Source organism: Colossoma macropomum, unplaced genomic scaffold (genome assembly GCF_904425465.1).
Source record: "Colossoma macropomum unplaced genomic scaffold, Colossoma_macropomum, whole genome shotgun sequence".
Taxonomy (NCBI): Eukaryota; Metazoa; Chordata; class Actinopteri; order Characiformes; family Serrasalmidae; genus Colossoma; species Colossoma macropomum.
Window position 1 is genome coordinate 36,069,397 of NW_023494795.1, and position 26,388 is coordinate 36,095,784.

The following is a 26,388-nucleotide window of genomic DNA, read 5'->3' on the forward strand; positions in this document are numbered from 1 at the left end:
GGGCAGCTGCTGTGCTCAACAAAAATGGAGATGCATGTTTACCTTTGGACAGCGACGATATGTGAAGGTCCTTTAAGCCAGCTGGAATAAACTACTTTTGAGTCACTGCATAATTTCATTTTTTATATCCTTATCTACAGGGAGATTCACTCAAAAGAGGCCCTGAAAATTCTGTAATAACTCTCGCCGGGACGAAGCAATCTAAACAAAACAACATGCAATGTGGTCCTCAGTATATGGAGCTTCGAACAAGCCCGGATGCCCCTGCGTTGGAGCGATGAGGTAGGTGCCGGACAGTCGTTGCAACGTTTAACCTCCATTTGCAACTTCCAAGTGCATACCCCCCGTACCCCTTCATGTGTCTGGCAGAAAACAGAGATCACTTCCAGCAGCACATGTAATGCAATCGATTACACATACGTCAAGATATGTAGCGTATGTTTTTGGTTCAGATTGCTTCATCTTAATGGGAGTTACAACAGAATATTCAGGGCCTCTTTTGAGTGAATATCCCTGTATTATTATTTGGAAATGTGGCGAAGTTTTTCATGAGTAGGTGTCAAAACTTCACTGTTACTGTAGATAGAAGGCTAGATAGAGTCAGAGAGAGAGAGGGGAAATGAATGTGAAAGATGAGTGTCCTCCTGGCTTGCTCATCCTTCATCCTCAGCGCTCTGTTCTCATCTCTTCCGCTGGTCTGAGCAGTCCACTGTGAGAACACTGCACTACAGTACACACGGCAACACAACGCCTACTGATCGACCAATTCTCACCACTCATTATTTACTCTGAATGAAGCTGAAAGCTCATTTACTTTCAATGGGTATTTGACTGCTTTGTCCTCTCCCTACTAAATTAGTCATTTCTAATAGTGCTGGATTAATACATGATTATTTCAATAGGAAACCTCACCTCACTTGTGTAAACAACGCCAAAAAAACAAAAATAGAGAAACAAAATGCAACAAGTGAATCATATTGGACTACAACCTTGTATTCCAGCTGAATTGCCGGAACGAAATGTCGCAATAGCCTTTGCAATCACCGAGGTGTTTTCAATTTCGGGCTTTAATTAAAAAATGATCGCAATGAAAAATAGGCTTATCGGGGAGGATAATGCAACACGTTTATTCATATTTCAGAGGGCAGCGGTTCCATTAAGAAACACAAGCTCATTACAGAGCAGCTCCGGAACAGCGCACATCAGATACCCGGAGAAGGCGCAGCGCAACGCAACCGATCTTGCCATCGGGAATGTCAAGTAACCAATCACTTGGCACTAATGTGTCTATTAGAATGTAATGGAAGACAAAAAACAAACACAGAAGGTAATTTAGAAGATAATTGCTCCTTTTTTGTACCCAAGAAACTGCAAGTAAAGAGAAATCTGAACAGACTACTATTGTGAAATTGTTACACGCTATCACTTGCTTCTTTGTTGTTGCTTTGTAAAATGATCACAGGTTACAGTTCTCGACTCGAACGCAATTACGTGCCGAATATAGAATGGCGTTCAGGGGAATTAAGACGTTGATTGGAATGAATTATTTAGCGACGTTAATGCATCTTGATACAAGCCCAACAGTAAATAATGTAGAGTGACACTTTTATCAGGATCGGCTTGTGTGCGAAGGGGTTATGAAAGCAATGTAACGTTCAAACTGCACCGGGCAGATATGATTGAAGCTGAGATTCCATAAACGCTACAAAACTTCAAGTTTTTCTCAGAAGTGGCGCTTATTGGAAATACAGCGTCATTAAATCACCAGAAGTGGGGAATTGCGTTTGTGTTTTGCTGAAGCCTAAGTGCTCAGAGAGCACATAAAGCCCAATTCATCCAGTCAGAAAGCACTCTAGCAATCAGTGGCAGATATAGTGGATTCTGAGTGCAACAGAGATAAACCCCAGGTACGCAGGAGAGTCTGCACATGCGCTCAAACACCAATAGGAAATTGGGCACAGCAGCTAAGAACAGGAGCAGTTTACTTATAGAATATCACTGAAAAGTTTGTAATGAGTTTTTTTCATAATCTTACACACATTTTGATCTAAAAGCTTATGCTTAAATGCTTGAAAAGTCCTGCTCAAGCTGGGTACACCTTTACTTTGGTGCTATAAGGAGCAGATCTGTGAAATCATTCCAGCACAAATCTACAGTGCTCAAAATTTTTACAAGCCTGCTAAGTAATAATTACTTTGTATAATTTGTCGAAACCTGAGCTCTCTCTCGTAGTAGCCCTGTTCACAGTAATGTACTTACAAAAGCTGCTAATAGACAATGGCACGTCTCTTTTGTTGCTGACCAGAGGACAACGCTAACCTTTAAAATGGAGCTCGACTCCTTACAGTTCCTTTATCCTCCTGTTCTACTGTAATTTACAGCATTTTTAGTAATGGCCTAATTAGAAGGAGAATGGAACTCAAGCTCTCACAAAGCTCTGCAGTTTCTGGCTTATTGAGCAGCATTTGTTAAGTCGAATAAGCCCACTTTACTTGCATGCTTTTCTGTTTGATTTTAACTGGTAGCTGGTTTTGTTGTTTGTTTAGACCTGCTTATTTTAGTCTTGTATTGATATGGGCTATCTGGGGTCATTTGGAGATATTCCACAGATGCTTTATGCTTATTATTTATGAATTGGCCAGTCAAATCCCTTAAAAATCACATTGTCGGATGTCCTCTGGACCTTTCAAACTAATCCAGCTTGAATAGGGCTTAAGACCAATGCTAAAAGTAAAGCTGATGCCCACACATTAAAGTACTGAACAAATCTAAATATTTTTAAAACTTTTGCTGCCTTCAAGTCCTTTGGGAAATATTGTAATTACAAGAAGAGTGCATGTGATCCCCACCACAATGTTGTAATTACTAGGTGGTCACTTATATTTGTATTGTAAAATGGCTGTATTTCTTGTTATTCAGCAGCTATGTGTGAATACTGCAGGCTAAAGTCTTTTTATTCCCATCCACATGGGAAAATACTGGGATACAAGCATTATTCTATGTGTTTCAATGTCTCTAACTGGATAAAAATGTATGTACTTCCTTTTCTCTTCACTTTGTAAATAAAAAACCTGAGGGCAGCCTGACTATTTTGAACTAATTTAAAACATTTAGAAATTATGAACCTCATCTACTACAGTTTCCTAATTACTATGTGTGCCTTGTTAGAAGTTAATTAGTAAAATGTCTGTCCTTGTTAACGTATTTGAGCCAGCTGTGTTGTAAAGTAGGGTGGGTTTGAACAGCTCTATTTGGTAGAAGATCAATTTGTTCTAGACACCCTCTAGTCCTTCATTAATGGTCAGTTTCTGACCATAGAGCTGGTTATTTTCAGCTGGTGGACCACTTTCAAACTAGCAGTCACAATGATCTGTGTAAAACTCCATCAACACTACTGTACCATGGTCCTATGGCTGTCCTGACACATTGATGCTTGAGATAGGGGGGCTGATAAATTGTGCAGCAACAAATAGGCTACAGTCAGTATCTGAAAACCTACAAAACAGGGATGCACTGAAATTTCAGCCACTGAAAAGTGAAAATGAGAAACAGTGATTAAGCTGTTTGTTCCTCTCACTTTCCTGCACAAGTCAGTGCAGGCTCGATCAAACAGTCTGAGGAGCAGTGGCTCAACAGTGAAAATGTTGGCCGTCTGGAACTATTCAATGGTTTCTATAAGGGACAACAAAAAAGTGCTTTGGTATCACTGTTCATACGGAGTATCAACATGGATTAAGAACTTCCAAGACCTCCAGTGGTGGGCAATTTGATGATATTTTATCATTATCTTGATAAATTATGTCACAATATTCAACATTTTCTGAGCATATCATGGATGTTATCAGTACTTAAAGAGCACTAGCTGACTATGTTTCATGTTCATTACAAAGCGAGCATAATCAGTCCCAATTAATTGAATTTAGGTTTTTTATTATTACAATTTTTATATGTGACACCACGGGTTCTATTTTGTCTGTTCCAGCTTATGAAATCTCAGAAGAATTAAATATCGTGATTCACGTTGTGTATCGTGAAAATGAAGTGTGAAATATCATGTCCCAGCTAGCACGCCGATGCTGTCTGTAGCTACAGTTTTTGAAATTATGAAAAATGAAAGTGTCAAGCTGTAAAATATAAGTAAAAATAATGGAATTTGTCGCCTTGGATTATTTACAAACAGGGTGGTTGTACCAAATAAACTGACTACTCGATGTATTTCGATTATTATTTCACAGTTTTGGTGCAGTAAAAATAAGGAAAACTCTGTTCTATGTGTCCTTCTGACTGATACTACAGACCACCCCCTCCCTCCCCTTACAGCTCTCTTCTCCTCTTTGTCTCTGGTTTGGAGAGGAAAGCTCTGTTGCCCTGGCCCTGAGAGAAAGAGATTAACCCTCATTTGAAAGTGAATCTCATGGCTGTATCTGATCTGAAGTCAGCTCGAGAGGCCACCGTCATTAATTAGAACCCTTCTGGGGCTCGGCTTATCTGTTCCCGGGTCGGTTCACTGGCCAATGAGCTTGCCGGGCACGTTCTGCCGTCACCGTGTTTTAAATGTAGTATGAGGAGAGTCATGTGTTTGGATTAAGGGTATCGTTATTCAGGCTGTAGGGCTTATCTGGCCAGAAGAGAGGTTAAATAATGTGAGGCTACTCCTGGGATAGAGTTTTATCTGATCTGCAGTCAGTGAGAGATAAGTGAGATTTAGAGCTACTATTTGAGTCACGGCTCTTATCTGATCTCAGGTCGGCTGAAGTGTCAACAGCAGGAGTGCTCTAGTTAAATACTTATGCTTACATGTGAGAATGAGGTTCGTCCATATAAAGAAAAGCTTAATATGTGTATTTTTAATGTAGAAATGAATAAGAAAAGTTTAAATACAAGTAATGAGTGTAGCAAAATGCAACCCACCTATGTTAATACAGAATACAGTCAACTCCAGAATTATTGGCAGCCCTCAAGAAACAGGGCAAAAACAATTATATAAAACAGACAATACACATAATGATTCAAATGTTCCTCAAAATGTTTGGAGAAATTGCTTACCATTTATTTAACAGAAATAATTCCTAAAAGAGTGTTGTTTTATTATAAGTATAGTGTATTCTTTTAAAAACATTATTACAAACAAAAATACTATTATATTATTATTATAACAAAATTACTGCCAAACCTAAAAATACATATTAAATAAAACCAAAGAAATGTGTATCTTTGGGGAAAATATAATACAGAATATTTCTTTTTATTGCTCCTAGTCTCCAGCAACACTATTGTCTATAACCACTTTATATTTGCCTGGGGTAGAAATATGAGTTTATACACATGTAAAATCCCTTTGTCCTCCATCAACATGGGTAAGACCAAAGAGCCGTCAACTTAAAGGAGATAAATGTTTGTGGATCTGCACAAATTAAGAAGTAATTACAAAAAAAGTAGTAGTAAATTGAAATTACCATTAATTACCATTAAGTTCCATGAAATACTAGGAGCTTTCAGCTCAAAATCTGTCTCAACCAGAAGGCTGAAACATGGCAGTGGGTGAACCTTTCAGCAAGATACTGATGCTAAACACATCAAAATCCACAGAGAAATGCTTGTGGGAACACAAAATCTACATTTTTGTGACCCTCTCAGTCTCCACATTTAAACCCAACTCATGAGTATTGAAGTGAACACCCAAGTGTTATATCAAGGAACTGGAAATGTTCTGCAGGGAGGAGTGGTCCAAGATACCTTAAGAAATGTTCTCCAACCTTGTTTAGCATTACAGAAAGTGGCTCACTGCTGTTATTCTCGCCAGGGGAGGCTTCACTTAATAATAATAATGGCGGTGCCAATATTTTCAACAAAAACACTGGACTACTAAAGAGTACAAACAGAGAGTACAAATAAAAATAAGAACATATAAAATATTATTCAGTGCATGTGTGGTTTAATGTTTAATATTTAATATAAAGACTTTAGTTAATTTTCATAAAGCGTGGCAATAAATCTGGAGTTGACTGTAGTTTTTTCTTTAGATTTCTATCCAAATAGTAAAGTATTTGGGTTGAACCTGTAGACAGTCCTTTCCACACAGATGTGTCAGTATTGTTTCATTAAACTTTAATGGTCTTCCACAGTTGGTGAGCAGTGAGAACTTTGGTTCAGTTAATTTGTGGTTAACGTGAGACCGGATATTCTCAAAGCGGTTTGAATCTGGACTTGGACCAGGTCAAAACATCAGATTAATGGACCTTCTCTCCAGCCATCTCTCGTGTTTAGGAACATTATCTTGCACTTCCGGTCATCTTCATAAAACAGTTTGTCAATAGTGGGAAACAAATTTTTCTGTGAAATGTTTTCATCTCTGTTTCTTTTATGAAGTGTCCAGCTTCAGTTGTCTGTCATCCCTACTTGAGTTGGCTTTAGGCCTGTCAGATCCTTTCCTCCTGTATCGCTGCCACAGAGCATCAAACAATTTTACAGAAAGGCCTGTTTCCCTCTATTGGGAAAGCAGAAGATGACTAATCAGAAGTACTTTTTCAGCAAGATAATGCTCCTGCACACAAGAGATGGCTGGAGAGAGGCTCCATTAACCTGATGTTCTGGCCTGGTCAAAGTCCACATTTAAACCTCATTAAGAACATCTGGTCTCACATTAACATTTACCAGAAAAAAGTTCTCTACTGCTGACCCACTGTAGGAGACCATTAAAACTGAATTTCCCTTGACTAAGACATGTTTTTTGATGTACACTTCTGTCAGCTGATAACATTTTAGCACCAGTTCATCGCATTTATGTATGATATTAGTGTGCACATTTCCTTCAACATGGTTAGACAGATATTCGTTCATTAACTTGCTGTCTAAAGTTTGCTTCTGTAGTTTTGTAGAGGAGTTATGAGGTTAATGTAGCAAGTAAGTAATGGTGTTACTGTTATCTATACAAATGGCTGCTAATACTGTTTTTAGCTATGCAACATACTTTTGTCCATTTCTATAGATAACATGATGTCATACAGTGTCAGAAACCAAATGAGCGAGGCTACGTGAGACGACTGAACAACTCAACACAGTCCGAGGCAAGTGTGTGCTGACTGGTGGGTATAAGCTTCTGTTCCTTGTTAGCTACTTGCTAGCTGACTTGTAAAGTAGCCCTTGGGAACTGACTGTTCCAGTAATCTGTCCTGTGGTCAGAGGTAGAGAACACAAAGGCGAACTTACTTCAGGGATGCCTTTGATCTGATCCAGGGTCAGTTTGAGCAGCTGCTCATCTCTGCTCTCGGCCATCAGCTTCAGAGCGACCAGCTTCAGCCCACCTTTCAACAGCAGAGAGGAGATGTGGCCAATACACTGAGAGAGAGAGAGAGAGAGAGAGAGAGAGAGAGAGAGGAGTAAAGAAAACGAGAAAAGAGACAGAAAGAGACAGAGAAAAGAGGGAGAGATAAGAGAGGGAGAGAAGAAAGAAAGAGAGAGATGGAGAGAGAGAGAGAAGAGAAGAGAAAAAAGAACATAGAAAAAGAGAAAAAAGAAAGATAGAGAAGAGACAGGGACAGAGACAGAGAAGAAGGGAAGCACATGGAAAGAGAGAGCGAGGGAGAGAAACAGAAAGAGAGAAAGATCAATAGCAAGAGGATGAGAGAGGAAAAAAGAAAGGAAGAGAAAGAAAGAAAAAAGAAAAAGAGATAGATAGAGAAAAAGGGATATGCAAAGGGAAAGAGAGATGGAGAGAAGAATTTAGAGAGAGATAAAGTAAGAGGCAGAAGAAAAAGAAAATAAGAAAAATAGATAAACAAAAAGAAAGAGAGAGCAGGAGCAAAGAAAGAGAAAAAGAAAGAAAGAGAGAGAAAAAGAAATGGAGAGAAGCAGACAAAGAGAGTTAAAAGGATCAGTAGTAAGAGGGGTAGAGAGAAAAAGTAAGGAAGAGAAAGAAAGAAACATAGATAGACAGAGAAGAAGGGAAATTCAAAAGACAGGAGAGAGGGAAAGAAAAAGAGGGGAATTTAGATAGAGAGATAAAGTAAGAGGCAGAAGGAAAAAGAAAACAAGAGACAGAGAACGAGAGAAACAAAGAGAAAGAAAGAAAGAAGAGCAGGAGCAAACAAAGAGAAAAAGAAAGAGACAGATGGAGAGAAGCAGAGAAAGAGAGTTAAAGAGATCAATAGTAAGAGAGTGAGAGAGAAAAGGAAAGGAAGAGAAAAAAGAAAAAAGGAAAGAGTGAATTGAGAGCGAGAGAGAAAGAGAGAAAGAGAGACAGAGAGAGAGAGAGAGAGAGAGAGAGAGAGAGAGAGAGAGAGAGAGAGAGAGATTTATTTTCCTGATTGTCTGATGATGTTAAAGGCGCAGTGTGGGAATTGGAGGAGAGGGGGAAAGAGCCAAAAACGAATAAAATATGCCTCTCACACGACTCTGCTCTAGTGGTCCGCACCAGTGCTTTTCATTACAGCTGAACTCAGTTAATCCATCCTCCTTCTGCACTGTGACGCACCACAGCTCAACACACACACACACACACACACACACACACACACACACGTACCTGCGGGTGGAGTTTGTGTTTGGAAGTGTAGAGTGAGCGGCACATATCGAGAACCTTGTCTCCAATGAGGACACCAGAGCAGTGTGTGAGCAGGGCTGATGTCAGACACACCCAGGGGTTGTGCTCAGACTCCAGCCTGTACAGAGAAAGAGACAACAAGAGACCAAAACAGAGTGAGAGAGAGCGAGAAAGAGAGGATCAGTGAGCGGAGTTCCATATGTGATCACACAATGTGGAGATAAGACTCTTAGCTGCATATTAATGGACCATACGGCCCACCATAATTAACATGGTTTATTATTAATCATTCTTTATGATAAAAAAACAGCACAGTGTTAATCTGACGTGCATGTGTTAATGGGCAGGAGGTGACATCACACGCACATATAAAACTCTGAAGTTCACAATGTTCCAGGCACATTACTGCTTACTGTCACGAAGCACAACTTTCAGTCCTAACTATAGACGACAGCGATCCAACTGTCCACCAAATCTAGGCTTCACTAAAGCCCCTGTCAACAAGGTATCAACAAAAATCAGATTGTTAACAGCAGTGATCCTCAAGGCTTCAGTATCTGAAAAGGAAAAGTAGTTCATAACCACATATACCTGCAATACAACATCAGCTAGAGGGGTCTAAAAAAACATCCTGCTCTAGCACACTTCCAATAAAGTTCAATTCCATTCCCACCCACTTCCGCTGAGCTCTATTTCATCCCTGCCTGATCCCACTTGACTCTGCCATTGTTTGAAACGGCCTACTCAGCTTGCCTTGAATACCAATACTGGATAAATCTCTAACTGACCACTAGCTCAACAGGTAGTGGGCTGACTAGGGAATCACTTGGGGAACCAATCAAAATGGCTGATTCTTCTCATTAATCCACTGCCTATGGAAGTAGGGGTCGATTTGAGATTAAGCTATAGACTATGTGATGCATAGATCATTTGATTTCCTTCTTCTTTTTCTTCTTTGAGGACAACATGCACAGACTTTTACAATGAACCAGTATCCATTAGAGTATAAGTTGAATTATAATAGTAAAATACATTTTTTCCCTTCAAATGTGTCTGTTTTTTCACAGATGCATCTACTCTAACCAACTGCACGAAAACTGCTGTCTGCTCTCACCCAAAATTCACTCTTCTAATATCAAGGCAGTGCTCTAACATCTCCAATCTATTAAAAGCCTCACTGATGATCTTCTATGTACTGAATTATGAGGAAGTTCTGAATTAGATCCTCTTTGGACATTACTGAAAACCCACCAGTGACCAGAGCTGGAGCTTCAGAAACCCTGCTGAGCTCTTAAGCTTGGCTCTCAACCTAAAGCTACCCCAAAGGCCAGTCCATCAAGGGTTATTTGATTCCATTTTGGCATGTGGACTGGATTAAATCCTGGAAGCTAATTAACTGGCCATTTGAGGAATTAAGCTGATCTAGAATCCAAAATGTGTTGGGCTAACTCTCCCATACTGCACTACTGCATGGTTTTCAAAGCACTTTCCCTGCTTGGAAAAAAAAAAAACAAAAAAACAAAGCACTATAAAAACTGTCTGAAACACTACGGTTGTAACTCATCTCCTGAAAAGCTGTAATTTTAGAGATAAACGGCTTTCTTCCGGCGGTGAGGATATACATTTGAGAATGAAGGGACAGTTCTTAAATGTGCTAGCTATGCGGTCTTTGGCCTGAGGTGGAAAAAACAAAGCTGGAATAAATATGAGGGTTGGGGTTTAGATTCAGGCTGACATATTCACTGCAAACAGTTACACAAGGCTAAGAGCTGAACTCTAGCCAGGATATCACTAGCTACCTCATCCATCTATTAGAAAAGAGCTGAGATGGAGAGATTTTTGCCTCTGAACTGACCTCAGCTCTTTCAGGTGCTGTGTTTCCCAAGATTACTACAGCACTGCAAGCTAAAGGGAGTTCAACGTGTGGACATAATCTCACACAGAAGAAGAACTTGATTAAATGTCATTTATTCCTAGACACTCCTAACAAATTATTAAAACCATCCTATAAAAACTATCCCACAACTCAAAGACTTTCAGCATCAAGAAAAAAAGAAAACATCTAACAGAAAACTACACTAAAGCCTCAACAACTTTTCAGGATTTACTGTGTCCAGCCTTTGCCTTTAGTCTTTTTATTTTTTTTTTAAAGAAATCTGCAGGGATATTTTTCCACACCTACACATTTCAGTCTAATAAGTTGGTTGCATTTTCTGCTTCTCATGATCCAACTACTCCATATTACAATTTAGACTAATCATTCCATTAAAAATTCCTCCACATCTCAAATAGAAAGAAATGTGTAAGGCAGCTAAGGTATGTTTGGGTAGTAGCTTGTGTGAATGTTAGTCTCTTTAAGGAGGAACGTAATGTGGCAGTAGGTGCACAAAAATAAAGAATGGATATTATGCTTAGTGTTAAATGTGTTCTGATTTTTTCCGACACTGAAAAATGACTTATGGCCTTTTTGACTGTAAATTAAATAAATAAAATATTGCAAGTCCCAAATTTTACTTACTGTTAGTGTAATTGTAAATGTAATACTTTTAATTATGACTTTTCTTCATTTTGTTTTTTCTTTGTATGTATTATTTTTGTTTTTTTATTCCTTATGTATGTTCATATTATAACACTAGCCAGTTGAGAGCTGAAGCTCCTGCCATCCGGCCCCAGTAATGAACTCACATCGAATATAACTTAGATCTTTTCTTCTTCTCCATCTATGGCACAAAGCAAAGTATGATGTCTATTGCATGATAGAGTGAAATAGTTAACACACACACACACACATATATGTGTGTATATATGCTGCATGCACTTACACAGACTTCACTTAATTGAAAAGCATCACGCTACCAGAAACAGTCTTTATACTTTAGTATGAAGGCATCATTTCATTTGTGGTGGAAACATCATAGTACACTTTTACTGCCAAAAACAGACACAGTGCAGAACTGCGTGTGGGAGATAAGCAATGCCGTATGTGATCAAAACCATTAATCCAGCCGCTTTCTGAATTTTCTCTCTGCTACGTGATCCATGGACGCGGCATTCGCAGCACTTCAGCACGATTTCATCCAGTTCACACCTGGAGATCTGGCAGTTAACAAAGCTGAGGGTGCCAAAGTGGAGGAGAATCTCGTCACGCTATCAGGTACAGCTGAGTGACATACAAACCAAACAGTCTCTGCCTTAGTATCTCCTGATTGCCTGTAAGTTTTTGCTTTTTGTCTGCATTTTATTTCTTTTCACTGCCTTCTTAGCATGCCTGAAGGGCTTTTCTAGCACGTACTTTGACTTCTAACACAACACAATGTGCTTTCTTGACTGAATACATTCATCTGAATGTAGAACAGATGCAGTGATGTAACTGTGTCAATAACATCTTTTCTGTAACACAGCACTCAAATACAGCAGTAAGCCACTGAAGGAACCTAATAACACCCCTGAACCAGGGCAAAATCACTGTAAAGGCTGTTCCATGATGCAAAGAAACTACATGAAAAGACAAAATAAGCAGACAATTTTTTCGAACACTGGATGTAGCGCTATTACAAAAATTGCCCTGTTGTTCGAGACACAAAAAGCAAACATATGGGCAGAACAGAGTCAAATGGTGCTACTGTGTAGGCTACTTTCCATTTTGGAAAAGTCAGAGTTTCAACTCTTTATTCAGCTGAAACTTTATGTGCACAAAGATTCTATGGTCTGTCACTCCGTTTGAGCAACTTTAGAAGATGCAGGTCCACACATGACAAAATGTAAGAGATATTAGACCATGGAAACTCACAGAGTGGGGCCACCAAGTGCTGAAGAGCATCAGTTACTACAGAGTTCCAAACTGCCTCTGGAAGTAATGTCAGCACAAGTACCGTGCTTCGAAAGCTTCATAAAGTTGGGTTTGGGTTTTCATGGCCGAGCAGCTACACACAAGCCTAAGATCGTTATCTACAAAGCCAAGTGTCGGCTGGAGTGGTGTAAAGCACGCCACCACTGGACTCTGGAGCGGTGAAAACGTTTGCTCTGGTTGATGAAACATCTGGCTACTTTCCATTTTGGAAAAGCCAAAGGAGAATGGGGAGTTTTTGAGCACATAATGGTTTGTGGATGGTCCGTAACTCACTTGAAGCTGCTTTTGAAGAAGCACTCCGCATATGACGAATCGAACGAGAAACTAATCCTGTTGATTTTTCTCAAAAAGTTCTAGGTTCTGGGACACAGGGGACACGATCTATCATCTTAGTTGCTACCATGCCAACACAAGAGAGTGAACAGTGCCAACAGTTTGATGGAGAAGAGATAATGATCTACGGCTGTTTTTGAGGGTTTGGGCTCAGCCTCTTAGATCCAGTGAAGGGTAATGTTAATGCTACAGCAAACAAGGAGATTTTAGACAATTATTTGCTTCTAACTTTGTGTTTGAGGCAGTCCGTTTCCTGCCCCTATGCCTCTGTGCCCAAAACAATGTCCATAAAGACAGGAATTGATGACTTTGGTGTGGAAGAACTCCAGTGGCCAGCACAGAGCCCTGAGCTCAACCCCACTGTACATCTTTTGGGATGAACTGGAATGTCGACTGTGTGCCAGACCATCTCATCCAACGTCAGCACCTGACCTCACAAATGCTCTTTTAACTGAATGGACACAAATTCCCACAGGCCCACTCTAAAATGTTGTGGAAAGTCTTCCCACAACAGTGGAGGCTGTTACAGCTGTAAGGTGGGCCAAGTATATCTTAATGTCCATGGTTTTGGAATGGGAAGTGCAAAAAGCTCGTATAGGTGTGATGGTCAGGTTTCCACATACTTTTGGTCATAAAAGCATCATCCGCTATACATCTTTAACTGTGGTTAAAGTGAATGTTCCACTGTTTAGATATGATATATTTAGTGGTATCAGGTTTCTCGTGTACATTCATGTGTACATATATTTATTTTACTACGGCAACATCTATGTGCACAATTTAACCTGAACACATCACAACGTCTACAAAATAGCGTTCTATTACTGCATTTCCTTTTGACCTGCCCTGTCTCGCTCTGTCCAGAACTATCAAAGAGCAGGGACTTTGTGAAAGCAAGTGTGTTTCAAATACAAAGCCAGTCATTTTCCTCCAGTGAATCAAATAACCCGAGAGCTGTGACCTGGTGGGATTTACTGCCTCTTTTGATTGGTGCGTGTAATCAAAAGAAGCAGTAAAGCTCTCTTCAATTCTCCATTATATAACTGTAGCAAACCCAGATGGCACCTGTTCTGACTACCTATGGATTGGCTGATATGCTGTATACTGTTTTAAATATAAATTTAAATTTCTTGCCTGTACGTGTATAAAATAATTCTATTAAGATGCCTCTACAATTTCATAGGTTTCAATTAATTTGTAGGAAAAGTGGAGTCCAGTGTCCTGAATTAACATAATATTTAAAACATTAAATATTAAATAAGACGTTAAAATACCATCTGGTGTCTTGTAGCTTTCCCTTTTTCAGTCACCACAGCATGGAACAAAGTCCAAGAAATTTGAACTCCCACAAAGCTCCACACAGCATGGCAAAAACAACTGGACAAGATATGCAAAAGTGAATGTACAAGACATGCAAAAGGCTGCAATAACGTGAATGTACATTAAGGCTGGCTATACATGGTGAAACTTTCATGCAACTAGTTGCATGAGGTTAGTTGTCTGCAGCATTATTATGCAACCTGACAGTTACACAAAGAAATTCAAAACGCACCAAATTCATCGAGGATTGCATCTCTGTGTCAATATCTGCAATAAATTTCCTTCTTTGAATTCTTAAGTAATCTGAGCTCTGTGTATAATTAGGAGCAGAAAGTGAGGAGAAAATGAATCTGACTATAAACACTGGCAAAAGCAGCAGCTGTTATCTGTTGGCCAGTTAATACAGCTGGTTATCATAAAGTTGGCTTGGCTCAGAAACACTAACAAAATGAAAAAACGACCAACCCTATATAAAGTCAAACAGTAGGAACCTCCTTTTCAACAAACATCTGTTTTATTTTCTTGTGCATTGATCTGGTGAAATCAATCATCATTTGAAAGTATGTCATTCAATGGGATCATAATACTTGTTTCCCCAAAGTTGAGATAACTGCAACTGTTGCAGCTGGGTTTCAAATGAGTTGCAGGATGCTTTACATTATGCAACTCAAGTGCAATTTAGTTTCATGTGGGTTTCAAGCAACTAAAGTTGCATTAACGTTTTACTGTGTAAAGCCAGCCTAATTTATGTTAATGTAACAAGATTTTAGTTAGGTCCCATAGTTAGGTCCGGAAACAGTGGAAATACATTTCTCTGACAACCTAACATCATATACTTGATAGAAACTACCTCATGTAAGACACTGAGTCCTCTTCAGCATCCAGTGTTGTACCAGTAAGGTCACACCTCCGTTACTCATCCAATACTAATTGTGTTCAGCTTTTTAAAATTAAAAAAATCTTTTCTAATGTATTCCTCCCCTTGCTGCTACATTTTTGTGATACTGTTTAACATCCAAAAGAGTAAACCTCTAGCCGTGTTTTAATTTCAGCCGAAGTTTTTTCCTTACGAATATCTGGATAACTCTTTCCAGCATTCAAATGCCACAATTAGTCGGAATGCACATCACTAGTAAAACAAACAAACAAACAAACAACCAAAAACTAAACATAAAAGGTTTTGCTTGCACAGTTACACTGTTAACCTCAACATGCTACACAAAGCTATGCAACAGAGGAAGTCGCTGCAGTATTCCCCATACACAGCACAATGCCTAATCAGCAAGCTTATGATTTCTCCCTCTTCCTCAAATGCACTCTTTCTCCCTCCCTCACAGGCCAGCGCTGATTTAGCTTGCGAGCAGTTTTCTGATCATTTGCATTCTGCCTGCCTTCCACTTTAATCTCAAAAACTCATTCAAGCATCTTACACAACAATTTAGCTCATCAGGCCAGCAATCAAACTACACAATTTCCAGGAAAACTCTATGCAAAAACATATGTTTTATATATATATATATATATATATGATATATATATATATGTGTGTGTGTGTGTGTGTGTGTGTATATATATATATATATATATATATATATACACACACACACACACACACACACACACACACACACACACACACACACAGATACATACACTTGCAAAAAAAACAATGATTTCCTACTAGAGATGTGTGGGCAAACTTTTTTTTTTGCCCATACCTGGGGTTCTAAGAAATGGACTGCTTTTAATCTGGCATAACAAAACCACCGGAAATGTTCTACATTACTACAAGCACTGTTTGAACATGCAGCTTTCCTCTGGTATTAAAATGCACCTGTTCAAACTAATCTTAAATAAATGTGTTTCGGAAGTGCATGCTTCTAAAGATTACGCAACAACATTGCTTTTAGAGACATGACAATGCAATGAGCTGTACTATTATTTCAACAAATTTACAGAGTAAAAGACATTTACAGATGTAAAAACAGTCATTCATACACAAAACAGCCTCACTAAACTGCTTTTGGTCATGCATTTTGAATCTCAAACTGAATGTTCTGTTACTCTGAAAAGTGAAGAAAATACTGGGCTATTTCTTTAAATGTCTTCATCCTCACCCAAACTCTCCATTTCTTTGGATGAACTTACTGTTCATGCAAAGCCATTGTTTTGAATAATAGTTTTAAAAGGAAATGTTATCTAAAGCAGAAGGTAAAGTAAGTGCAGTAAGCAGAAAGGAATAAAAAAAGTCAAATGCATTTACCTGCTCTTGTCAGTTACTGGTGGCCACGCCTGTAGGAGAAGCATGAGGTACTGAAACTCCTGCCACTTTCTACTAGACTCCAACAGCTCCTGGAAGAGGGAGTAGCGCTTATCCTCATTCTCAATATCCTTCATCTCGCACTGTGAGAGAGAGAGAGAGAGAGAGAGAGAGAGAGAGATTTTGACTTTAAAGATACCTTTATTTTATTGACCTTCCTATATATATATATATATTTTTTTGCTTTAACTGCAGCAGCCATGGACCCATGAATAAACCTAAATCAACCATTCAACTGTTCATTCATCTTTTTCAGTATCAACCTCATGACAAATGTAATATCAAAGCTTCATCATGTTCAAGGCCACATAAACTGCTTCCCTTTTCCATATAATATCATCTTAAAATAGACATATTCAAAGCTCAACCATCACTACTAGGGCTGGATACCAAATACCAAACTGATATCTTGTCTTCAAAAGCAACTCCTGAAAGATTTTTTTCCCTGACACCTTACTGTAAATTACAAACCAAGAGTGGGTGTAGCTTAAACTAGAAATGACTGTGAGGTGATGGAAGGGAGTATATTTACTGACTGCAATGGATTACAGGCTAACCGAAGTGCTGACATTAATGACATGCATACTGAATATCATACAGACAGGCAATAAACAGCTCAGATTCTGCCTCCAAGCGGGTCACAACCGTCAGGATTTTATCAGCTGCATTATGATTGGCCACCCACTGCCCGCATGAACGCACTTCCATGCAGAGGTAACCAGTTTGATGGGAAACAAACCTTTGTTTATGAAGCTAAATGCTGGCTAGTCAATAGTATCAATAAGCCATTTGGAGAAAGAGACTCTCACTGGGTTAGAGGTTTATGATCATCACACCTCTAAAAGTTAAGAAGCATAGCTGTGTATTGCTAGAAAGCAAAGTGGTAACTTGTGTTTTTTCACCGCACATTCAAATACAAGAACACAGTTAGAATGGACTTATAATGTCAGCACTAGTTACCTAACAAGCAAATATTACCCTTAGCAAACTCTTCACAATGTGATCATTTTGAAAACAGCGACTGACAATTAGAGCTGGGCGATATGACAAAAACAATATCATGATACTTCAAGAATTTTTCACGATACATGATCACGATAATTCTGAGAAGCTGAAATAGTTAAAAACACAACAAAACGAAAGTTCTGCAGTATCCAAAACCAATAATACAATGATGTGTTTTCAACATTTCACATCCTACACCGCAATAATTCCAATTAGACAGCACTAATTGTGCTCTCTTTGTAATGAAATATGCAGCTGGTCAGTGTTTTTAAGTACTGATGATGTTCACGCTAAGTGACGTGTGTCTTTTCAGGTGAGGGTGGGAAGTAACAAAGTATAAATACTTTGTTTCAGTAAAATTTTCAAGTATCTGTTCTTTTCTTGCGTATTTTACTTTTACTAATTACATTTCTAAAGAAAAAGCTGTACTTTCAACTCACTTTTTAAACCAGGCTTGTTACTCTAAATTTCTATTGGTCTATATACAGTGTTTACAATCAGGCAACTTCTATTCAGACACCTCATTCAGCACCAAATTGTTAGCAAATCAAAATCCTACTGGATGCAAAACCAGATGAGTGTTCCACTGACATATACATCTGCACTTTTCTACAGGTCACCTGTGACAGGCTGCTTCCACATCTATCAGGATCATGGGAAAAGGACGAAAAGACAAGCAGCAGATGAGACGGATAAATCACGAAATTCAAAGAAAGCGACAGTGGCAAGCCAGCTCATATTCTGAAAGGTGCAAATAAAATAAGCTGGAAAAGATTCCATCCACCCATCCTTGGTCTTACTTACAAGACCTATTTGACCTGACTGTATCAAAAAAACAATTCTTAGTGTATGATCTACAAAAATAAACAAGCAAACAAACAAACAAAAAAACAAATGTTAAAATCTGTCGTTTGTATGATTTTGCAGATGATGCATGCAGTTCTAGTACCAAACCAATATTTACGCTTAATGTCATGGTTGTGTAGATCTAATTAACACCCAATTAAGTAACATCCTGTTTCAAAAACTGAATAAGATTTTTAAATAAACTTGAGTAAGGAACTTGTGTACTTCTGTCACCTCTGCAGGCAAGACTATGCAGACCGAGACCACTACTGCCTTCACCAGTCACGCAGGATTTGTCCACCTTCTCTCTTGTATTTCATTCAATACCATAATAACAACATCATCAAACCTGAACTCAAGAGCTACACATTTACAATACAAGTATTTAGACGTTAATGAAAGAAATGTATTTTTCTGTGTAACCTGTGTTTACAATCCTTAACCTTAGTGGGCGAAAGTAAAACACAGCAGGAGAAGAGAAGAAGATGGAGGGAAGCTTAAGAGCAAATGATGGAAAGACATAAGCACATTGAGAGAGACAGAGACAAGAGTTAAAGCAAGAAAAACAGTCATGAGTGAAAAGTAAACGAGGGGGATGGTGGTCCTGGGGTTCTGAGAGCAATTCAGTGATACTTAATGCAATTCAGTGACTTTCATGAGGCAATGGTGCTGGAACAGCAAAAACAAAAACCAGTAAACAAGAGCGGTGTTAGGGAATAACTGTATTAAGAATGATGAACACAGTGAAAGAAAACCGCTCAGAGATCGAGCAAATGCACTTCCACTAAGAGAACTTTCATCATCCCACAGACACATGAAGCTAACCGCTATGCTACATACATTTCTATCAGGTTCACTTCAGTTATGAGGCAAAAATACTGCTCAGAAAAAAACTTCTCTAGACAGCATGTCAGGGACAGCTGAGGTAAGTTTCTGGGCTGCGATGTTATCCCTGGGATTTGTTTCGCTACTATATATCAATTTCTCTTGGCAAACGAAGCAAAAGCAGCTCCCGCTGTACTGATCTTTTTACACCTCTCAAATGTTTGTCCGGTCTCGTCCAAACTGTCAATCCAGGCCCTCCTCCACTTTTTTCACAGCTTTGTCAATATCTGACACATCACTGGCTGTTTTCTTACTACACTTGTGAGTGAAAAACCTACTTTTTATCAGTCCTTATCAGGATCTTTGTTATTCGCAAAGGACACTACCATTCAAAAGTCTGGAGTCAGAGTGTTTTCAATAAAACCTATTTGGTTGCAGACAGGTCCGGAACATCCTGTTGCTTTTAGGCGTGAGCCCAGGAGTCTAAGCCATCTGGGGGCCACCTGTGGGCAATTATTAGACAATCTAAACAGCTGTTTTGATTCTTAGTGGGATCTTCACTAGCGGCACAGCAAAAAAATGAACTCATGTCAAATTTGCCATGTTAACATAATTCTGATGCTCCCCAATTGTTTCCTAAACGTCTGCTTCATTTTCTCAATCAGTCGCTGCTTAGCAACTTTTCAGCTATCCACCATTACCTTGGTCAAGCTGTCAGGTTTTAGCACTGAGCTAATCTTTGACCTTGAGTTTGAATTTGAAACTCCAGATATTCAAAAGACATGCCTGGGGGAAGGTAAATATCAAATGTCAGCCCAAGCTAAGGAAAAAAGTGGCATGGTTCTTGCCAGCAGTGATCTATGAACTGTCTACGTCCATGTATAAAGTGATCAGAGATAAGATATAAATGGGGTAAAAAGAGACAGTGCGCTTTAGCTTAGAACGCTTGATGATTTGTTTTGTTAAGGTTGCCGGTTCTTTTCTGTCTTTATGTACTGCCTGATTTTTATTTAAGACATCTTCTTTGGGGTAAACGTATTACTTGTCGAGAGTGAACGCATGCTTTATAGGAAAGTGTTGCATTGATTTTGGGATTTATGTTAATCAGTGTTCTTGTTAATGTGCACATACTGTTGCTATTGTTTTGTCTTCACTGGAAAAAAAAAACATGCGTTTATAACATCGAATTGGCCAACACCGTCGTTGGTACGCTGCCATCCCTGACCACCTGAAAAACAGAGCCAGCTAGGGGCCCACCAAACATGATAACTCCATGATCAGGGCCTGGTTGCAAACCAGTCCTGTTTAACTTTAACATATGCAGTAGAACACTAGGAAACTGTATACAAATACAAAGAAATGTTAGATGTATCCAGAACATTGCTGAACACTCTTGGCAAAAAGGATACAACATCAAAAATAAAGGCTCTACGACATGTAAAAATGGTGGAATACTATTTATAACCATATTCAATAGCTTTTCTATCATAGAGAAAAAACATGCTGATGGCAGCAGGACAAAAGAAAAAGGAGAATTTGGGAAATACTACATCAGAGTTCAGATGATGAGATGATTCTTGTTTCTCAAAAAAGGTTTAGCGATTCACTCCGACCAATTAGCAGTCTGTAGCGTTTTTACATCACCTTTTGGTATCAGCTTAGCTTGCTTGGAACTTAACTTCACGTAGTTGGTACCAAAAAAGTACCAGTTACCAGATACCAACTTTTGTCTAATGGAAAACCAAAAAAGGCAAGTAGAGTCGAGTCGAGCTGAGCCAGTACCAGGCAGTGGGAAAGCATCTTTAGCAAAGAGACCTTAAAGAACCATTTTTAATGATGTATAAGATTCTAAAATGATTGTAAAAAGCTGTACTACCAAAGTATAATAGCAGCAAAATTATTGTCTAGAATTCACCATATTTCAAAAGTGGAGATCAAATCTTGAGGCAAATAATGAAAAAAACTAATGCAAATATATACAGTACTATGTAAAAGTCCTATCCACTAAAGCACATTGTTTAAAACCCTTTATCTTGGCAGTAAGTGTGTTTTAGCCAGTAAAAGCACTATATATTATTAAAACAAATGCAAATAAACATAAATGCAGTAAAATCTAACTAAAAGCAGTGCACTTGACTTAACATAATGAAGCACTGATTAGACAAACCAGGTTTAATAACTACAAATAGTACTGAGCTTCCTGGAGGAGAAATGTGGAAATCCAGATATCCAAATCCAGACATAAAAAGCATCCAGCTACTTTAAATTTAGCTTTAAATGTACACCCATTGCTAAAACAGGAGTTCAGCTGCACTTAAACAGCGCTTAAAAAGCACTGCTAATAGAATGGGACGCTCCAGAGCAGCCACACATGGGCCTAAATTCACCACTGCCATGTGACACGGCCTGAGTGGTATAAAGCCCTCAGCACTGGGCTGTGGCGCAGTGTAACTTTGCTCTCCGGAGCTTCATCCAATACCTTTAGGATGAGTTGGAGTGGCGTCTGTAATTTAGAACTAATCACCCAACATCAGTAGCTGACCTCAATCAGGCTCTTGTTTCTGAATGCAATCAAATCCTCACAGAGATGTTGCAAGATCTAGTGTGAAGAGTATGTCATATTAAAGATGGAAAAACTCTATATTAAGACTCAGATTTTGGAAGAAATGTTGTTGTCTACAAACGTGAGGACATGCTTTAGCTATGCAGGCTTGTGTGCACGCCCCACCTCCCCTTTGCCATTTTAACTGGATCTGCACTGATCTCAGAAACGTCTATTTTCAGTCCTTCACAAAGGAAATGTACCACACACAGAAAAACTTTGATGTACATGGTGGAGACGAGCTTATAGACACATCATCACAGTCAGGTTTGACAACATCAGCTGCCCTTTACAATGTATGAACATTTTATGATGAATGCACTGACAGAAATTGTCCAGAATTATCTTGTTACGTTAAAATGTTTATTTTTACTAGGTTTTCTAATGACAGTGAGAATTAGATAAGGAGGGGAGACAGAGAGAGTGTGAAAGAGAGAAGGAGTGACAGAGTGTTGAAGAGGAGGTGTAGAATCCGATTAGATGAGCAAACAGATTTGAAATGGCAGCACACCTGAGAGCCGAAAGCACTGAGCTGACCTCTGATCAATAAAGCGGAGCCGGCCTGCACTCACCATACTTTAGTTCCCCAAAGAACCTCTCAAGACCCTTTGAAAGAGATGTAAACGAGTGTGTGTGAAGTACCTTTTCTAAGTTTAAAGAAACTCCACATAATGTACAGGTTCTGCAAGGACAACCAAGCCAAGAACTACTTAGGGATCTTAACGATTTTCTGTTTTTTTTTGGATTTTTACCCAACTTTTCTTGCCACTTTTATCAACTAATTTAATTAATTTTTTGTCAAATTTCCCTGACTAGTTAGGCTGAAAGACTGAAGGCAAGCCACCTCATTTTTTTGCAAACTAACACAATGTCATTGGACAGCTCAATATGCTCGGAGGGGAATGTTAACTGCCAAATCTGTTATATCAGCTAACAGACTCATGTTGGCTAGCATCTCACGGAATGATGGAGTGTGGGGTAATAGAGAGAGGGCCATCCCACCCATCCAGAGAGAGCGAGGCCAACTACGCCCTCTTGAACTCCCGACTGCAGATTGCTGTGGTATCACCAGGGATTGAACTTGCCATCTCCTGACGACTGGGCAACGCTTACACACCACTTGGGAGATCCAGATTTTTTATTTTTAAGAGGGACATGAATGCGCGCACACACACACACACACACACACACACACACACACACACAGATCCAGGTCGCAGAGAGAGAAGTGTATTCTCCCCTGTGGTGGTTTCTACACTCTCTGCTTGTCAGCGAAAGGGGAAGGCGAAGAGAGAAAGTAATTAATTTCCCTTCAGAGCAACTGGAGCGCAATTTAACAGTTCAGGAAACGCCTGATTTCTGAGGGGAAAAGAGAGAAAACACGCAAGAGTGTGAGCAAAAGGGAGAGAGAGAGAGAGAGAGAGAGAGCACAGGAGGGAAGAACAGAAAAAGACCTCAGAATACTTTGCTGAAAATGAGCAAGAGAGAACATTTACATTATTACTGCAATAAGCTGTGATGACTGACTCTAATGCACACATATATTGTGAATGCACAAATTAGAGAGAGAGGCAGAGAAAGAAAGACAGAAAGAAATAAAGAAAGAAAGAAAGGAAGAAAGAAAGAATGAAAGTTCAGATAGAAAGAGAGAGAGACAGAAACAAGAGAAAGAGAGAAAGAAGAGAGTAGTACAAAGAGAGAGCGAAGGAGACAGAAGAGAGGAGCGCAAGAGAGTATGAGAGAAAGCAAGAGAGAAACAAAAAGAGAGAATGAGACAGAGAGAAAGAGAGGGGAGAGCATGAGATACAGAGAGAGAGAGAGAGGTAAGAAATAAAGAGGAAAAAGAGGTGTGGGGAGAGAGGGATTGTGAGAGAGAGCAAGAGAAAGAAAGAGAGAGGAAAGAGCAGGAGAATGAGACAGAGAGAAAGACAGGCAGAAAGAGTGAAAGAATAAGGGACAGAGGAGAGAGTGAGAAAGGAACAAAGTGAGAGAGCAAAAGAGAAAGATAAAAAATAGAAAAAGAAAGTGAGAGAAACAGTGAGAAGAGAGAGTGGGACAGAAACAGAGAAAGATAGAGAGAAAAAAGAGAGAAAAGAGTGAGAGAAAGAGAGAAAGACAGACAGAAAGAAAACTGAAAGAATACAAAGAGAGAGATAGAAAAAAACGGGACAAACAGAGAGAGAGAGAAAGAGAGGCTGACAGAGAGAGAAACTCAAAGAAGAAAATGCATAAACATCCACTTGCATGTATGAAAACGCAAACTAATGCAATGTCATTGGACAGCTCAATACGCTTGGAGGGGAACGTTAACTAAACGTCCACTTGCATGTATGAAAATGACTGAAAATAAGTGAACTAATCAAAATCTGACAGCAGTCTCTCCGCCACTCTCTCACTCATGTGAAAATCAATTAGCCAGACACCTCGCTCGGCCTGCGTGAGTTCGGAAGAGCGTAATGACATTCCACTCAGCTCACATCCTCTACACCAAATCGATTAATAAACTTCCCTAATACACTCCATTAGAGTCAATCATGCTTGACCTCTGGCTTCTCCGCCACTTATTATGATGTCACAAGCACCAAGGAGATGACACCGTAATGCAGTAAGAGGGCGCACGCATATGTGTGTGTGTGTGTGTGTGTGTTTCATACGCCGATCCTTTCCTTTCATCATTGTCCCGAAGCAGATTAATATGAAAATTAATTCCAACCATGTTAATTGGGCCAAATGGCATTTCTCATTTGCATTAGATGTTGACAGGAGGTTGATCGGTTTATATTTTTTTCGTGTGGGGAAAGGGGTGTGTGCGTGGGAGAGCGTGTGTAGGTGGAAAGGCACAGAGGAGGGGAGCACCTGCGTCTGTGCGTTTTGAAATGGCTCCAAGAGGTTCATGTTGCTGAAGGTTTACGGATGCCTCAATTCACTTTGATCTTAACCTATTCCACTCTATTTTACTTGTTTAATGCTTTTTACAACAGAAATCTCAAAGCAGCTTCACAGAAATGTGGATCCAGACACTCAAAGGGGCATTCCAGTCTAAAACTAGAGTTTAATATTTCATTTTTCATGTTTTGCAGTATTCTGTAGTACAGCATTGTATCCCTCAGCCTCAGCGGTTTGACACAAGTCACAGCTTTGCATCCTTTGTCTTTTCGTCCATCAGTGTTCTCTCACAACAATACCCAGCATGCATTACGCAAATAGGTCACACAAGCATCATGGTGAAGTCTTATCTGCTAGCACAGCCATTGACGTGGATGCTGATAAATAGAGAAATGCTATTCAGCTTCCTAGCAGTAAAGTAAGCTATGTGACTTCCTTCTGTATTAGTCAGCTATCGGGGAAAAGAGTTTTAAACGGGTCATATAATCCATCAGGGCTGTTTCATAGTGACCCTGGAAAGGCTGGACAAGCTTCACTGAATATTAGCAAAAACTGTTTTGTTTTGAGCTGCATGAGTTTCCAGTTTAAAACGCGATGCTACTGAGGTGGGTTATGTAGTTATAGCTAATGTAGTTGTAACTAGGCAGGATGGAAACAATGACAACAGTCGAGTCTAGTCTTTGGGGTGTGAGTCCGACTTGAGTCTCAAGTCTTTGGGTGTGAGTCCGAGTCTAGGCTTGAGTCTTTGGAGTGTGAGGCAGACTTTGATTCTGAATCGAGACGAGTCTGGAGTCTTTGGGGTGTGATTCTGAGCCGAGTCTGGAGTTTTGGGGTGTCATTCCAAGTCGAGTCTAGAGTCTTTGGAGTGTGAGTCAGACTTTGAATCTGAATCAAGTCGAGTCTGGAGTCTTTGGAGTGTGAGTCTGAGTCAAGCCTGGAGTTTATGGGGTGCGAATCTGTGTCGAGTCTCAGGTCTTTGGGATGCGAGTTCGAGTCAAGTCTCGTCTTTAGTAGAGACTGTACTGTACAAAAGTAAACCCCTCCTAAAAGCCCTGTGAGGTTTGACATGATTATATAACAAGGCTTTCTATTTTAGTCTAAAGAACAGAACTGAAGTGATATATATAGTAAATGTGGTGTTTAAAGGAAACAGGCAAATCTTGAAAGGGTCTGTAGTTTGTAATGATAGCAAGCATAATCCCTAATCTAGCCAAAATTTCATGAACATTTAAAAGAAGATGACAACTTCAGCTAAGTTCAGCAGTGCACTAGCTAGCATACTTGCTATCCAAACTACATGCTAGCCAACTCAAGTTTCTTGTCTCTTTTCTTTAAATATTGCATTTACTGCATGTAGAGCTTCATCCGGTAAACTACACTGCACTAATAACTGAGCCTGACTGTAGCAAAACTGACACTAACTAAAGTAAAGCTGTAAGCAGGTTTTGTTCAATTACTGCATTAAGGTCTGCAGTCCTAATTTAATCAGTTTTGTAGGTGTTTTTTCAGGTTGAAATTTTGTCGAGAGTTGAGTCTGGAGATGTCATGACTTGGTAACTTGAGTCACCATATCTGTAATATAAAAAATATATTAAGACTGTACTTGAACCTTACTGCATAACACTGACATAACCTTGCCATAAACACGCATTAGCAGATGTCTCATGCTGTCATGAGTAGTAATTACCATTACTAGTGACTGTCATGACAGATGCCATTTTGTTTAATGTGGTGGGCTTTAATCCAACATCCTGTAAAACTTGTCCGACCTTGTAACAGCACTTACAGAAGACTGCACTTGTGAGCAGAGCACCGACGGGACAATTATGTTCAAAGTTCACAAGGAAGAACAAACACAG

At 39.4% G+C, this 26,388-nt stretch overlaps 1 protein-coding gene across 3 annotated transcripts in view; it reads right to left on the reverse strand.

The window, feature by feature from the left end:
- The window catches only part of nbas (NBAS subunit of NRZ tethering complex), a 296,070-nt gene that overhangs the window by 23,723 nt on the left and 245,959 nt on the right, over positions 1 to 26,388 (reverse strand). For all 3 annotated transcript variants that reach the window (XM_036582328.1, XM_036582327.1, XM_036582326.1), the window contains 3 exons: positions 16,309 to 16,448; positions 8,525 to 8,660; positions 7,210 to 7,338 (listed from right to left, as the gene is read on the reverse strand). In XM_036582328.1, coding sequence (XP_036438221.1) covers positions 7,210 to 7,338; positions 8,525 to 8,660; positions 16,309 to 16,448 — 405 coding nt within the window. The remainder of the gene's footprint in view (positions 1 to 7,209; positions 7,339 to 8,524; positions 8,661 to 16,308; positions 16,449 to 26,388) is intronic.